Source organism: Syngnathus typhle, linkage group LG4 (genome assembly GCF_033458585.1).
Source record: "Syngnathus typhle isolate RoL2023-S1 ecotype Sweden linkage group LG4, RoL_Styp_1.0, whole genome shotgun sequence".
Classification (NCBI taxonomy): domain Eukaryota; kingdom Metazoa; phylum Chordata; class Actinopteri; order Syngnathiformes; family Syngnathidae; genus Syngnathus; species Syngnathus typhle.
Genome location: NC_083741.1, coordinates 4,008,968 through 4,026,427, shown reverse-complemented (window position 1 = coordinate 4,026,427; position 17,460 = coordinate 4,008,968). Strand labels below are relative to the sequence as shown.

Genomic DNA, 17,460 nt, shown 5'->3' with positions numbered 1-17,460 from the left:
ACGCAAATTAACTTAAAGACATCAAATGAGAATAATCCTTTCTAAAAATTCAAATCGACTGACGCAAACGTGTGTTTATGTTTTGACACGCACGCCTGCCACCTGATTCTCGTTTGCCTAGCCCGCTGTGTTATGAGATGCCTGCACGACGCGAGCTCGCTGACCAGCTCGTCATTTTAAAGTGTAAACGTGCAACGGCTCCGCTCTGCTCTTGCCGTGCTGACCGGCTGTCGTGCCCCCGCTGCCCAGTGCGAGGGCTTCCGCACACGACTTTTATAATTTTATGACGGACAAACAGGACAATCTGATCGGGAGTGACAAGCAGACATGCAGTTCCACTCCGCTTGGCAATCGAGGAGCGGAGACGTGATAGTATGTGTGTAATGAAGTGCAAGTCTGAGGTGCTGCTGATATGTTGACGCAGACTGAGTGAATAAAGTGCGGGTGGCTGAGATAAAGTGTAGTTAGAACTGCTAAGCCAATCAGCTCCAAGGACACAGATCAACATATTCCCATTGGCCATTAGTGTCATATCGGCAGACAAAGCCCTGCGCTCCATGTGATGCCGCAAAAAGCCGTGACCATCGGGGAGTCGCTGATGGTGTAGCACTTGCCTGTCTTGTTGCCTGTCTTGTGTGCTTTATTGCATATGACGCTGTGAGTGTGTGTGTGTGTCAGACTTAAAAAAAAATAAAATCAGCGAGGACACAAATCTATCCGCAATATTTGTTTAAAGAAAAATCCACGATAGAGCAAGGCCGCGGTAGGTGAACCGCGAAGTAGTGAGGGATTACTGTATTTCGGTTTTCAGTGACTGACAATAATTGATTTGAAAGTTCATGTCATGTTTTGACAACACATGACATCCTGTGTGATCTATGCAGGGACCTGGTATTGAGATTTATCCTGGCAGTGTGTGCACTCTGGTAGGCAACGGCATCCACCATTGCAAGGATGGCATTCTCATCAAGATGAACCAACCAACGGTGGGTGGACAAAAGTCAAACCTGTAAATTATTTTCTACAGGGGGTGGCAGAGGAGTGCAGTGACCAAATTTAATGTTTGCTGTCATGCATCCCAACAAATATTGTTAAAACGTGTATTGTGCTGCACCTCACTGACATTCTTTGTAACTTTTAAAAGATTCAAGGCATTTTATTGTCACACCAATTCACATTTCTACATGATATTGCATGTAATAAGATAACAAAGCTATCTTATCTTCGGAATTCCCAATATTGTGAAAATAAATATAGAACAACAAAATAAATCGGATAGAGATAATTGAGATGCTTATTCATGGATTGAACTTGTGCAGCGATGCAATGCACCAGAATGATTCAGCTGCCAGGTCGAGCACATTGCACCTTGTGGAGGAAGTTAAGGCATTGGTGAGCTGAGCTTCCTTCAGAAGACAAAAATGCCAAGGTGGTCATCTTTGCACGAACCCACCAAATGTTCTGCCTACTCTCTATACCAGGGGTGGTCAAACTTTTTGACTCGCGGGCCGAACTGGGTTCTAAATTTGGACCGGAGGGCCGGACAAGGAGCAGATGGACGTAGGCGTTGTGTGAAGTCATAGAAGCGACCTGTAAAGGTCATTGCATAAAAGATCTTGGCCTTTAGTAGGTAGTAAAGCATGGATATTCCAAACAATTTTTTTGAAAACAAATGCATTTATTAACAGCATTAAAAAAATAATAATTCACTAAAAAACTGCTATCAGTGATTCTCATAAAATACGACACTGTTATTATGAATAACAATCTCCATCACTTCAGTGCCTGCAGGTCAGATTAATGAAAGATGTTTATCTTATGAGATCACATCAAACGGCAAACATTCTGACCAAATATATCATCTTGAAGAATCGGTGAAAGCATACATCCAAATAAAGTAATCAAAACAGCAACACGGTGAGGGGTATCTGAAAATCAGAGCAGAGTTTTAACTCGCAAACACCTGGTAACAGAGGTGAGGAAACGGGAAACACCTCCTTAAAGTAAGCCTTAAGAACTTTACAGGTTAAGATTAGTCGCAAATAGGTGGTGCATCAATGTCCTTGAGCATCCTGCATTGTTTGAAAATGAGAATGGTCGCTAGTTTCAATCCCTGCTATGTGTACAAATCATATTCAAAATGCATTTTTTTACAATAAACTTGAGAGCCTCCCGTTCATTTTCAGTGGGAACAGTGTTGTTGGTCTCCCTTTTTTGCTAGTGCGTCATAGTCTGGAGTAAAATTTGTTGTGGCAATTCTTAGGCGAGATCCGAGGTGTTGGTCCGTTTACCTTGATCTGTGATGGGTTGATGTTGATGTGGCTGAACGTCACGTCGCGTACGTCGAGCCAAATTGTCCACTCTTTTTTAACATTCGGCACTCACTTCTTTTTTTCGGGCCACTCATTTTAATGGAAGGATTCCAGGGGAAGGTTTGTGGGTGGCTTTAGCGCAAAACTGCATCTGAAAGCTCAGCGCGCGAATTATAAGAATGCTGTCGTCAAAGCCCACGCTCTAAATTCGGGACTGATACGAATAGAGCGAGAGTGCGCCAAGTCCATACTACGGAGTACGTACACGCACTTGTGAGTTTGCACCGAGCTTTCTGACACGGCTTCCGGTAGTAAATGCGCAGGCGAGCGCTTCGCCATCTACTGGGAAAACGCAGTCATTGCAGGCAAAATGACCAAAAAAAAAAAAGTTTAATAATACAATTTGTTCAGGGTTGGCGGGCCGGATTAAACGGTCCCGTGGGCCGGATGTGGCCCGCGGGCCGTAGTTTGCCCACCCCTGCTCTATACTCTGAATCATAGTTGGATGTGATGTGTCCTAAAATCTTGTTTCATCCACAAATTTCATTATTCGACAGCATATAACACGTCAGTAGCATCAACAGGATGGGACTCAGCACACAGCCCTGTGGGGAGCCATTGCTGAGGATGATGGGGGAAGACGGTGTGCTGACAATCTGTGGTCTGCTAGTTATGAAGTACAGGACCCAGTTTACCAGTGAAGGATTCAGCGCAAGAATGATCAGCTTTTGCACCAGATTCTGCGGGATGATGGTGTCGAAGACTGAGGAGAAATCCAGGAAGAGCAGACAGATATATGGGTTCCTGCTTGAAGGCTGTGTAGACCACTGATGAAATGGTATCATCAGTGAAGTGGTTCTTCCTTAAGCCATACTGAGAGGGGTCTACAGTGTTGTTGATGGAGTTTTTGATTTGTACCATGATCAGCTTCTTTAAGCCCTTTAGGAGTGAAGGGTATTGGCTAATAGTCAAACCAGTCTTGGCTAAAGGGATGATGGAGGGCAGTCTAAAAGGATGATTGGGACAGACATAGTTGGAGTGAAGTGCTGAAAAAGTCTTTAAGCATTTTGAACACATGGTGTGCACAGTCACATTGTATGTGCCCTTTGATATTGGTAGTGCCTTATGCTTTGCAGGGGGGAATCCTTAGTAGTGTTGTTTTTGTGTCTGCTGGAGATGAGATGGATGGGGTGTCAAGTTGTGGTGTTGTGGGGATCCTGAAAGTGGATGAAGAACTGGTTAAGGGCATCTGGCTGGGAGGTCTCTTTTGAACATCGTGTATCCTTGCTCTTGTAGTTTGTGACACACTTAAAATTCCTTTCCACGCGCTCCAAGGGCCACTGGAGGTGAAGTGGCCCTGGATTTTCCAAGCATAGGTGTATTAAGACCTCTTGATGCCCATAGCCAGTTCGTCTCCTGAAGCCTCCATCAGTGCTTTCTCCGTTCAGCCAGGGCTTCTTGTTCAGGTACATAATGATGATCTTGGTGGTGTAGAAATCATAACCAGGTTTTGAGGTGGTGCCCAGAATTTATTAAAATATTTTTCAGTAAGGCCATTTTTCCTTCCTGAGTAGCTGCTTTTCTTAACATTTGCCAGTTTTGCGTTCTAAAATAGTCATGAAGCAACAGAGGGCAGCATCACTGGGCCACACCTTGACGCGCCTGACTGTGGACTTGGAACGATTTCACCTTTTATTAATGGGGTGAGAACAGCAGTATGATTTGGTCAGAGAAGGAAAGGTAGGGGTGGCTCTTTATGTGACACGGAAGTGGACTTTCTCTCCTGTCCCATCTAACGTCCACAGAAAAAATCCTGACCTGACACAGACCTTGGTAAAAAATAAATAACAATCCTGTCTCGTTTTGCCATGGCAATCCCACCCATGTATTGCTTTCGTTTTGAAATGGAAAACAAAACTTAAATCCGGATATCATACGGAGGCCGCCATTACAGATGCGCTTTGTTCTCTGCTGTTCACTTCAAACACGCTCCATACGAACACAATGCTCTCGTATCAGACGCTTGCTAGATCACCTGCTCGTTTGCTGTCACAATGTACCCTACACAAATCCGAAACATTTCTTTGCTATTGAGTATGCTAGCGCATGCGCAGTGATACTGACCGTCAGAATAACATCCGGTTGTTCCCAAAGATGATATTTTTTCTGAAATAATTTTACGTTCACGGACTTAAGTAGGAGTCAAAATTTGGGTGCGTATTATACATGGGTACAGGCTTTTTTCCAGCATCAACATGCCATTTCTAGGGTGCGTAGTATACATGGGGGCGCATTATACATGGAAAAAACGGTAGTTAAGTTTTGCGCATTATACATGGAAAAAAACGGTAGATATCAAATACCGTTTTTTTTCGTGTATAGTGCGCAAAATTTAACTAATTTATTGTCCTAAAATCTGGGGTGCGCATTATACATGGGTACAAAAAATTTTTTTTTTTTTTTTTTTTTTTTAATATATATTTTTTTAAGTCCCAATGATCGTCACACACGCAGGGAGGCAATGGGTCCCATTTTTATAGTCTTTGGTATGGTCTTTTAACTAGGCTGGATGTAATTTTTTTGTTGGCGTTGATTTCTCCGACTGCCCGTAAACGCACCACCGCGCTCCGTGCGCACACGGGGAAAAGGCGGCTCTGTATGGGAGAGACGTTGAAGAGGAATAAAAACACCCTTGGAAACCAAAACTTGCCCCTCGTCGTGACTCGGAGCCGCAACAAATGTTTCGGATTTGTGTAGGGTACATTGTGACAGACAGCAAACGAGCAGGTGATCGAGCAAGCGTCTGATACGAGAGCATTGCGGTCGCATGGAGCGTGTTTGAAGTGAACAGCAGAGAAGAAAGGAACAAGGCAAAGTGTTGTGAAATAAAATGCACAGAACGGCTGCGCAAGACACGTCAGCTATATAAAGAGCGAGAGTTGTTTTCTTCCTATTAGTTTCAATTCACAGTTTAATTAGCAGTTTCAATCAGCAAATAACAAAATGCGTATTACAGGTAATATTTTATTTCACAACACTGCCTTGTTCCTTTGGTCTCTGCTGTTCATCCTAAAACACAAAGGCGCTCTTTAAGCAATGCGACAGTGAGCGCCCGGCGCGCTGCGGTTGCGCGACCGCACCAAATTAAGCTCCCTGCGCAGTGCGCACTGAGGTCCACTTAAATTTTAGAAAGTACATCAGGACTTTAAAAATATCTTCTAAATTTCAGCGACGGCTCTGTCACAATAATGCGACCAGCGCGGTGCAGTTGGGCGGTCGGCGGCGCGCTACGGTTGAGCGTTCTCTCTCGCACTCTCTCTCTCGCACACGCGCACACACGCACACACGCAAACCGGATATTATACGGAGGCCGCCATTACAGATGCGCAGAACGGATGCGCAAGACACGTCAGCTATATAAAGAGCGAGAGTTCAGTTCTCTACCTAAATCCGTATTACAGGTAATATTTTATTTCACAACACTTTGCCTTGTTCCTTTCTTCTCTGCTGTTCACTTCAAACACGCTCCATACGACCGCAATGCTCTCGTATCAGACGCTTGCTCGATCGCCTGCTCGTTTGCTGTCTGTCACAATGTACCCTACACAAATCCGAAACATTTGTTGCGGCTCCGAGTCACGACGAGGGGCAAGTTGTGGTTTCCAAGGGTGTTTTTATTCCTCTTCAACGTCTCTCCCATACAGAGCCGCCTTTTTCACGTCCGCACGCGTCTTTCCCGTGCGTGCACGGAGCGCGGTGGTGCGTTTACGGGCAGTCGGAGAAATCAACGCCAACAAAAAAAATTACATCCAGCCTAGTTAAGACCATACCAAAGACTATAAAAATGGGACCCATTGCCTCCCTGCGTGTGTGACGGTCATTGGGACTTAAAAAAAAAAAAAAAAATTTTAAATTGGGTGCGTATTATACATGGGTACAGGCTTTTTTCCAGCATCAGCATGCCATTTTTAGGGTGCGTATTATACATGGGGGCGCACTATACACGGAAAAAAACGGTAACTATTATATAGGCAATAATATTATCAAACCTTTTGTGCACTCTAAATCATTAAAGCCATCGATCAAATTCCTCGTCCTTTGTCAACAACGCCGCGCGTGCGCCTTGAGGTCAGCCTCGTCGTTATTCCACCGTCCCCGGACAGCCACCCGGCCGAGCGCCGGCCCCCGATTTCTATCCACGGAGGTGAAAGAGAGATCCGTAGAGTAGGACCAGGTGTGCGTAAAAGCCATGTCCGAGCCCCATCCACCGTCCCTGGACAGCCACCCGGCCGAGCGCCGGCCCCCGACTTCAATTCACGGAGGTGAAAGAGAGCTCCGTAGAGTAGGACCGGGCGTGCGTAAAAGCCATAATAGTTTTTCAAACCTTCCGTGTCACTCCAAATCCTTCAAACTCTTCGTCCTCCGTGTCACTTAGAAACAAAGCCGCTAATGATGCCGGTAATAGGTGGGGCCCTTTGTCATCTTCGTCATCCCGTGATCAAGCTTTGTCCTTTTTGTAAACAACCGCCGCGCCACGCTGCGTCGCGCTGCTGACGTCTCTTGAAATTCAAATTACAGTAATCCCTTGCTACATACTTGTTTATCAAGGTTTCACTTTTTTTTTTTTTTAAAAACACATAAGTCGTGCCTTATTATAAGTCTCCCCCCCACCCAAACTACGGGAAAAAAAACGCGATTTATAGTCCGAAAATTACGGTAGTTACTGGATTTGTAATTAATGTACCGTATTTTCCGCCCTATTAGCCGCACCGGGCTATAAGGCGCATAAAATAGAAGCTATACTGCAACAAACTGAGGTTGACTAGGGTTGCGGTATGCACCCACTAGCCAATAACCAACGAGCCCTCTGTAAACAATCGCGTTTCTCAAACGATCTCCTATAAAATGATTGGAACTGACTAAAGTTTGATCTAACGCATTGGTACTACTTACCTATGTTTCCCTTCCATATTGATCCGTAGATTTACTCAAAACATTAACAGAGCAGCCTATTTTGACATGAAATAGCTTACTGCGTATAGCAGCTATCGTTATAGCATTAGCCATCCACAAAATCCCATGAGCCTCAGCAAAGTGTAAACAATCGCGTTTCTCAAACGATCTCCCATTAAACCATTGGAACTGAATAAAGTTCGATCTAACGCATTGGTACTACTTACCTATGTTTCCCTTCCACAGGGGTCCCCAAACTTTTTCCAATGAGGGCCGCATAACCTTTCCCTTCTCTGATGGGGGGCCGGGGTCAGTTTCTAACAGAAAAAGTGTGACAATCACAGGTGTCCCTAAATGTAATCATTTAGTGTTTTCCAGAAAACATGCTGACACTCCAGCGCACCTCACGTATCCAAATATTAATAACCCTTTCTGAGATCAAATAACCCTCTTTGGGTTCTTCACAGAATAAAATGACGCGGAAAATGCAAGAGGCCAATAACACTATTTATGAACTCGATGAGGAATCAAATAACCCTCAGTGGGTTCTTAACAGAAGAAAGTTATGCTGTGCCGTGCACAATCCTAGGTAAAAGTTCAACTTGGCTTGAGACCCCATTCTTCCATCTCCCGGCTCATGCGTCCTATTAAACCCCGAGATGCGCCCACCATACTTGGGGCCCCGTCGGTCGTGACGCTGGCAACCTTTGCCCAGTCCAGATCCAACTGTTGCATGGTTTGTCGAAAATATCCTCCCCAGTTGTAGTGCCTTTCAGGCTTTGTAGGGATGCCAGCTCCTCGCACATCTCAAAGTTTGCAGTAACTCCACGAATAAAAATAAGAAGCTCCGCGGTGTCAAGTCAAGTTCATTTGCATAGCCCTAAATCACAAGCAGTCTCAAAGGGCTTCACATAGACAAACAATTGACAATTATTCTCAAAGCATCGCCTGATCTAAAGCTCCCAAAAGGGCAGGGAAAAACTCAAAAAAACCCTACCAGGGGAAAAATGAGAAACCTTGAAAAGGGAACTTTTCTGCTCGCATTTGGCCTTGCAAGCTGGCGTACTTGTCTTTGTGACGGGATTCATAATGTCGGCACAGGTTGTATTCCTTGAATACCGCCACCATCTCTTGACAGACGAGACAAGCAGTCTTTTCTTTGAATTGAACAAAACAAAAGTGTGTCCACTGCGGGTTAAATACCCTCCGTTCGGAATAAATTTTTTTCTTACCCAACCTTTTGACTGGGTTATGGGTGGCCATAAGGGTAAAAACGTGCTGAGAGCATTGCGGTCGCATGGAGCGTGTTTGAAGTGAACAGCAGAGAAGAAAGAACAGAAAAACACGCTCCATGCGACCGCAATGCTCTCGTATCAGACGCTTGCTCGATCACCTGCTCGTTTGCTGTCCCGTGCGCGCACGGAGCGCGGTGGTGCGTTTACGGGCAGTCGGAGAAATCAACGCCAACAAAAAAAAATTACATCCAGCCTAGTTAAGACCATACCAAAGACTATAAAAATGGGACCCATTGCCTCCCTGCGTGTGTGACGATCATTGGAACTTAAAAAAAAAAAAATAATAATAATTTAAATTCATAAAAATTGGGTGCGTATTATACATGGGTACAGGCTTTTTTCCAGCATCAGCATGCCATTTTTAGGGTGCGTATTATACATGGGGGCGCACTATACACGGAAAAAAACGGTAAGTTCAATCTAACACATTGGTACTGCTTACCTATGTTTCCCTTCCATATCGATCCGTAAATTTATTCGAAACATTAACGGAGCAGCCTATTTTGAAATGAAATAGCCTCGCGGGTACAACAGCTATTCGGTGACGCCCCCTGACTACAGTTACCGTAATGTTGGGAAGCGATGCGACCTTGTAAATTATTAGTGGTACTAAAACGTACTAAAACATTTTGGCAGAGCACTGTGTACAACCAGTATGGATCAACAAATTGATCAATTGATCCATATATAAGGCGCACCGGACTATAAGGCGCTCTGTCGACTTTTGATAGGAATTTAGGTTTTTAGGTGCGCCTTATAGCCCGAAAAATACGGTAATTAATCACATTTTAAACTCATGTCTGATAAAGGTCCCAAAATAAAGCTTTTGGATTCTAGAATATTACGAAATTGTAATGCATGACTAATCAGTTGAATACACAAAGAGGAGAAGACTTTTTAGGACCAGGAAAAGGTGCAAGTAACATCTCTACAGACCCTTCTCACCCAGGTCAGTTTGTTCCAACTACTCCCCTCCGGACAGCATTACAGAGCGCGGTACGCCAAAACCAGCAGACACAGACACAGCTTCTTTCCCAAGGTGTCGCTCTGATCAACTCACACCACTCATAGTCCCAGAGACATCACTGGGCAATAATATCCTGTTCTTGCCACTTAAATGTTGTTAGTAACCCGAATGTTGTTAGTCACTTAAATGTTGTACAGAGACTGAGATTAACCAGAGTCAAATTTCTTGTTTGGCATGCACAAACTTGGCCAATTAAGCTGATTCTGATTCTGAAATCCACGCTCCTTTCCAAACTCCATCCGTGACAAGATTTTCTTCAAAAATTGTTGTACCATGATTTTCTTAAAAAAAAAGAATAAAAAAAAAAATAAAAAAAAATGTACGGTAAGTATCTTGGGGTCCGGTTCACGAGTGAGGGGAGGATGGAGCGCGAGATCGACAAGTGGATCGGTGCAGCGTCGGCAGGACTCTGCACCGGTCCGTCGTGGTAAAGAGAGAGCTGAGCCAAAAGGCAAAACTCTCAATTTACCGGTCGATTTACGCTCCTACCCTCACCTATGGTCACGAACTATGGGTCGTGACCGAAAGAACGAGATCCCGGATGCAAGCGGCCGAAATGAGTTTTCTCTGCAGGATGTCCGGGCTCTCCCTTAGAGATAGGTTGAGAAGTTTGGTCATCCGGGAGAGACTCGGAGTAGAGTCACTACTCCTCCACGTTGAGAGGAGCCAGATGAGGTGGCTCGGGCATCTCATCAGGATGCCTCCTGGACGCCTCCCTGGGGAGGTGTTCCGGGCATGTCCCTCCGGTAGGAGACCCCGGGGATGACCCAGGACGCGCTGGAGAGAAGACCTGACCTTGGTTGGTGGGCTTCTCTCCGGCTCTGTGAAACCTGATGGACAGGCTTGCTGTGGCCCTTGGTGGTGTTAATGGCCTTGGCTATGTTCTCAGCAACCGCCTGCAGTAATTGGTTGTGGGTACAGCGATAACGCCCCTCTCCAAGGGCTTTTTGGCAGCTGCTGAGGAGGTGTTCCAGGGATCCTCGTCCTGGACAATGGGGTTAGGATGGTGTCTCTGCTTTGCCCCAGACATGGAGTTTGGCAGGACTCGGTAGGACATCAGAAATAGCTCGGACTAGGAACCTGGTGTTAAGGGAGTCTGCTCTCCAGATGTTGGCCCAGGTGATCTTACATTAAAAAACATTCTCCCATTTGGTCCATGCTCTCCTTGTTGTCCCATTCCCACCATCCTGCTAGCTTGTTATTCCTCCATGCCTGCCTGCACATCCTCCTGAATGAGATGTCCTATTGACCCGACCAGTACTTTATGCCTCAGTCGCGACTCTGCTACTTCCAGACCCTCACCGGCCCTCCATTTCCAGCCTGTCCGCACCTGGACTCCAGGTGATGCCACCTCATCATCCCTGGATTTCCTGTATTACAGGGCTTCCCGAGTTCTTCTCACCATCAACTCTTCAGTGAGTCCACTGAACAGAAGCTGCAAGGTGTGCCGTACAGGGCAGCACTGCTCAGGGTTTGGGGTAGGCCAAGCCATCTTCGCAAGTAGCTTCTGATCTTTCTCTCCATGAACTCTACAGTTGTGATGGGTACTGTGTACTTGAGTAGAGGCCAGAGGATGCGGGGCTGAATGGAATGCTGGTAAATGCAGGCTTTGAATCTCCCTGGCAAGCCAGATCTGTCGACACATCTCAATCACCCATCAAGCTCCTTGCTGGTTCTCTGGATGAATATTTAGTCTTTGGGACTGTGTTCAAAAAACTTCCCGAGGCTCTTGACTGGCTGTTTTCCGTGATGGACGTGATAGTGGTTCCATCCATAGAGAAGCGGTACCTGTCTGTTACCTTTCCCTTCTTAAGCACAAGAGACTTTGATTTTACTGGCTTAAAGCGCATCCTTGAGTATGCAATGAGCTTCTCTAGTCTTTGTAGAATCCATCCACTGCATATTTTTATTAATGAAGTGTGCTTGATAAATGAAATTAAGAAGACAGACGCAATATGTAAACGTAATATCAATACCTGATGAACCAATCAGAGGACATTACGTTTTACGTAAAATACACAGACCATGGTGGTCAGAGAACTGTACGTAATACATAAAGTACATACATTCGCTGCGATTGATAAATAGTATCGGTTTGTGCAAAACAAACAGCATTAGGACCCTTTAATATGGCATTGACAAAGAGACATGCATACGAGGCACAATTAAAGCTTTCTGGAAAGCCGGAATCATTGCCAAAAACAATGTGACGAGTGTTTAATGGCAAACTTGCCCATCTGTTTAATTCTGATACAGAAGATGTGGACTTTGATCGATTTGCGTATGAATATCGATTAACAATAATGCTAGTACAGTACATTACATGGTTAAATAGTAGAATAATAATAACAACTGAACTCACTGACTTGCTCCCTTTACGTTTCCTGTTACGTTACTGTCTTGTTAGAGAAACCAATGCCCTTGCAAAAGAAACTGAGCGCAAGGATGGCTCTAAGATGGCTCAGCTTCTGGACAAGTCCAATGCCCTTAGAAGCACAAAGAAAAACTTGCTAAAATGAAAGCCCTTGAAATTGAGATCAGTGCTAAAGGAGATGAAGTCAGACACGTGTAGGGTTAGGATGCACTGTATGTATGTGTGTTGCGAATATGGATCTCAGAAAGTTCTGTTATCATCATCAGTATTTTGATGACCGTGTTTTTCCATGCATAATGCGCCCCCCGTGCATAATACGCACCCTAAAAATGGCATGTCGATGTGTGGTGTCCCATAGGGATCGGTACTCGGACCAATTCTATTTAATATTTATATGATTCCGCTTGGGGATATAATACGTAAATATAATATTAGTTTTCAACGCTTGTTGTAATCTTGAGGCCTGCCTTGCGGAGATCAAGCAATGCATGTCTCTCAACTTCCTTCGTCTTAACCCAGATTAAACTGAGATGTTGATAATTGGTCCAACTCGTTATCAACACTTATTTAAGGAAACCACTATAAATATAGATAACCGTACTATCACTCAGAGCGATACTGTAACTTAGGGGTGTCCAAACTACGGCCCGCAGTCCAATTTTTATTGGCCCGCAGCAAATTCTGAAAACATAATTGAATGTGGCCCGCATAACAGCTTGAGCACTTCTCAGTTTCCACACTAGATGGAGCCCGCCACACAAAGCGCTTGACGTCCAATTAGCAAGGAAGAGAAGCGAAGGCGCAGCGTTTGATTTGACGTCACACTAGCAACCCCCCCCCGGGAGAAAAGCGAACGAGCTGCGCTTCCTGACGTCCGATTAGCACTCAAGGAAGAGAAGGGAACGCGCAGCGTTGGACGTCCCACTTTGGAATGCCCTACCAATAGATATTAGACTTGCTACCTCAGTAGAAACATTTAAGACACGTTTAAAGACACATTTCTATGATATGGCCTTTAATTAACCTGTCGTGGACGATTCGGCTGGAGTTTTTTTTTTTTGAGTTTTTCCTTGCCCTTTTGGGAGCTTAAGATCAGGGGATGCTTTGAGAATAATTGTCAATTTTTGTCTACGTGATCACACTAGCAACCACCCCCCCCCCCCCCCCCCCCGGGAGAAAAGCGAACGAGCTGCGCTTCCTGACGTCCGATTAGCACTCAAGGAAGAGAAGGGAACGCGCAGCTTTGGACGTCCCACTTTGGAATGCCCTACCAATAGATATTAGACTTGCTACCTCAGTAGAAACATTTAAGACACGTTTAAAGACACATTTCTATGATATGGCCTTTAATTAACCTGTAGTGGCCGATTCGGCTGGAGTTTTTTTTTTTTGAGTTTTTCCTTGCCCTTTTGGGAGCTTAAGATCAGGGGATGCTTTGAGAATAATTGTCAATTTTTGTCTACGTGAAGCCCTTTGAGACTGCTTGTGATTTAGGGCTATACAAATAAACTTGACTTGACATTGCAATACAGACACAAAATAACCTTGCACTCTTGTATCATCTCTTGAAAACATACCGTTTTTTTTCCATGTATAATGCGCAAAATTTAACTAATTTATTGTCTTAAAATCCGGGGTGCCCATTATACATGGGTGCAATTTTTTTTAAATTTTATTTCTTTTTTAATTTATTTATTTATTTATTTATTTATTTATTTATTTATTTATTTATTTTTTGAAGAAAATCATGGTACAACAATTTTTGAAGAAAATCTTGTCACGGATGGAGTGTGGAAAGGAGCAGGGCGACCAAGTGCAGCTTGGACCAGGGTTCATTGGAGGAACTCAAAACACAGACTTGGTAAACTAACATAACTCTCTAACAAAACCAACAACAGGACTGACCGACAAAGATGTGGAACAAAAAGACAAGGTGACATTACCAAAGACAGGAACAGAAACCTGTGTTATTGTCAAATATTGTTTGTTTTTTAAACTCCATCGCGGACTGGACGTCATACGGAGGCAGTATCTCTGCGCATGCGCACTATGGATCCGATGCGAATAGTCCTCTTCTCTTCTTGACTGACAATGAATGTGATAGTTTAATACAATCAGCAAATAACAAAATGCGTATTACAGGTAATATTTTATTTCACAACACTTTGCCTTGTTCCTTTCGTCTCTGCTGTTCACTTCAAACACGCTCCATACGAACGCAATGCTCTCGTATCAGACGCTTGCTCGATCACCTGCTCGTTTGCTGTCACAATGTACCCTACACAAATCTGAAACATTTGTTGCGGCTCCGAGTCACGACGAGGGGCAAGTTTTGGTTTCCAAGGGTGTTGTTATTCCTCTTCAACTTCTCTCCCATGCCTTTTTCACATGTCCGCACGTCACTTTCCTCTCTTCATTTTAACCTGATCGCGGTGATGCCTTTACGGGCAGTCGGAGTAATCAACGGCAACAGAAAAAATACATCCAGTCTAGTTAAGACCATACCAAAGACTATAAAAATAGGACCCATTGCCTCCCTGCTTGTCACTCAGCATTAAGGGTTGGAATTGGGGGGTTATATCACCAAATGATTCCCGAGCGCGGGGCCGCTGCTGCTCACTGCTCCCCTCTCCCCCAGGGGATGGATCAAAATCACATGGGGATGGGTCAAATGCAGAGGACAAATTTCACCACACCCAGATACGTGTGTGACGATCATTGGGACTTAAAAAATAAATAAATAAAATAATAAATTCGGGTGCGTATTATACATGGGTACAGGCTTTTTTCCAGCATTGACATGCCATTTTTAGGGTGCGTATTATACATGGGGGCGCATTATACATGGAAAAAAACGGTAGGCCAAATAGGATCACTAGAGGATTCACTATTGTATATTAAATGTAATATGTAATAATATTTAATATCTTTTCATAATTACAGGACTTGATTGATGAGGTGGAGGTGATCCCTTCCATTACCATGGATAACAATGTGATTCATAATAATGAAGGCTATGGGGTGATTCTTGTAAAACCCACTCACACTGACAGGAACATTCATCTTGACAATTGTGCTTACAAAGGTAAAGTAGTTCTAAATGCTCGTTATTTCCATCATCATGTTTTTACTCCGTAAAATGATTTGCCTTTGCAGGCACATAAAATTATAAGGCGGGCCTTGAGTTTTGACACCTGAGGTGTATACTTTTATACTAGAGTGTCATAAATGTAACATTTTTAATCAAGCTTCTTCTTCTTCTTCTAGATGAGCTAGTAAAAGATGTTGAACAGAGGTTTGAAGACGGACTGCGGAAAAATGTTGCTGGACACTCAATCCCCTCATCAAGCGAGATTACAAGCAATTCAGAAGACTCTCCACCCAAATTGACAGAGAATACACATCAAGACCGTAATGCCAACTCGGCAAGGAACTGGCAGTTTTGTCGTCAACCAAGCGTTAACAAGAACACATCCTGTACACTTGCTCTGCAAGACATTATTGACCACAAGATATTCATATCTATTGAGGGAAACCAGTTCAAACGCAATGGCATGGGTGACATTGGCACTTTTTTATACTAAGAAATCCAAACAACACTCTGATCTACAAATTGACTTAACCCTTTAATATATATTGACGCGCGCGTGTTAAACTTGTGCAAGGTACCATTATTTTGATGGTCCCAGAGGTTTGTAGGCAATTGACACACTTCTAAATGCAGTATAACCATTTTTAATACTCAAAAATCCTTAACAGTTTGAATGCCTTAAGTTTGGTGTCATAGACTCTGCTTCGCACAGGACTTTTGCTTTCACTGCTGCCAGTTCAGTTTCTGCTTGTTTTAGGGCTATTTACGTTCATTTTTTGCTCACTAAGTTGAGATCAGGTAATTAGCTTGCTAAAAGTCCACACTTTAATCAGATCTTGCATTTAATATTCCAAATCCATTGTGCTAATGTCTGAAGGCATAATCAGAACAATCCTGTCCAAATAGTTGTGGACCTGACCATGCATTTTCAAGGTGGTGAAGGTACGTATCTATCCCCTTGTGTAATAGTTGTATGTGACTCAACCAATCTTGGCAACAGTAGGAGTATCAAGATGGATGAGAAAGAAGCATACAGAGCAAAGGCAATAAACGTACTGTAAAGGTTATACAAACGAATACCAACTTTTTAAGTTTTACAATATAGTGTCCTGGCCTCTAAAACCTAATGCCACTGTTCAAATGTTTTCTTTTTAATATATAGTAGTTATTCACAAACTGACTCACAATTGTTTTGAGGAATATATTTCTTTGTTATTGTTCAGTATTTTTGTATTTTGTTGTTGTTTTTTGCTGAGTACACTGACCCTGTCGAGATGATCACAAAAAGTAAAAGGTATTCTTCCACATGGCAACATTTAGTACAGATTGTACGTTGTTTCTGATCTGTTCATACACAAATGTATTCCCTGAACAAGCATTCAATTCACCTATTTAACTTGGATGTAAAATGTGTCACTTAACTGTAGTCACTTGATGTCTTTACAAATAGAATTTTGAGGTGAACAATATTTTGTATTTTTATTTCTTCTGAAATTTCAAGCTTTTATATATTTTCATTGATCTCACTTAATTTTGGTACTTTTGATTTTGGCAGTTCTATTCATATTCAATGTAAATAAGAACTCAACATGTGGTTATTTTGCTGCGACCGACGACTTAACACTTCACATTTACTGTTTATTGCACAAGTACAACTTATGCGCTAGTGAAAGTGTGCCAGCTGTTTCCTCCAAAGGTGCGATTCTGTTCCTTTGCATCACTGAGTCAAAACACGCTCTATACTTTTTTATTTTAATTATTTATTTTTTTACTGTTAACGATTTCTTGCAGCCAGGCGGGAGTTGTAAACAAAACTTCTTTTGAAGTTATTAAAGAATTGAACAGTTAAACAACTTCTATGAAGCTCGAGAAACAAAAACAATTGTCAAAATAATCAGGGCCAAACAAAAATGAAAGGTTATGGTTAGATGATAGTCGTTCATTGATCTCGTTCAGGTAGTCAAGTCAAGTCTATTTGTATAGCCCTAAATCACAAGCAGTCTCAAAGGGATTCACATAGACAAACAAATTGACAATTATTCTCAAAACATCCTCTGATCTTAAGCTCCCAAAAGAGCAAGGAAAAACTAAAAAAAAAAAAAAAAAACCACCAGAGGAAAAATGAGAAACCTTGAGAAGGGACCACAGATGGAAGGATCCCCCTTTCAGGATCACCAGGCTGCAATGGATGCAGGGGGCACATCATCATCGTCGGTTTAAAGTCCGCTTTCCAGGCGCCGCTGGGTTGGACTGGATACTCAATATGTCTTTCTTCCACCATGGTTCATGGCCATCTTGTGGTTGAGAGTCCTATACTGAGAAATCTTTTGGAGCAAAACTTTTTACAGCCGGATGCCTTTCCTGACACCAACCCAAGGGGAAATTGATTTTCTGTAGGGGTTGACTCC

The 17,460-nt window shown here is 43.3% G+C and overlaps 1 protein-coding gene across 3 annotated transcripts in view; it reads left to right on the top strand.

Moving 5' to 3' along the window:
• Positions 1-16,521, top strand: part of shcbp1 (SHC SH2-domain binding protein 1) — a 66,436-nt gene extending 49,915 nt beyond the window's left edge. For 2 of the 3 annotated variants that reach the window (XM_061276357.1, XM_061276356.1), the window contains exons 11-13: positions 885-986; positions 14,905-15,046; positions 15,229-16,521. In XM_061276357.1, coding sequence (XP_061132341.1) covers positions 885-986; positions 14,905-15,046; positions 15,229-15,545 — 561 coding nt within the window. In that variant the 3' untranslated portion in view covers positions 15,546-16,521. The remainder of the gene's footprint in view (positions 1-884; positions 987-14,904; positions 15,047-15,228) is intronic. The other variant, XM_061276358.1, reaches the window with a different exon arrangement.
• The last annotated feature ends 939 nt before the right edge of the window (positions 16,522-17,460 follow it).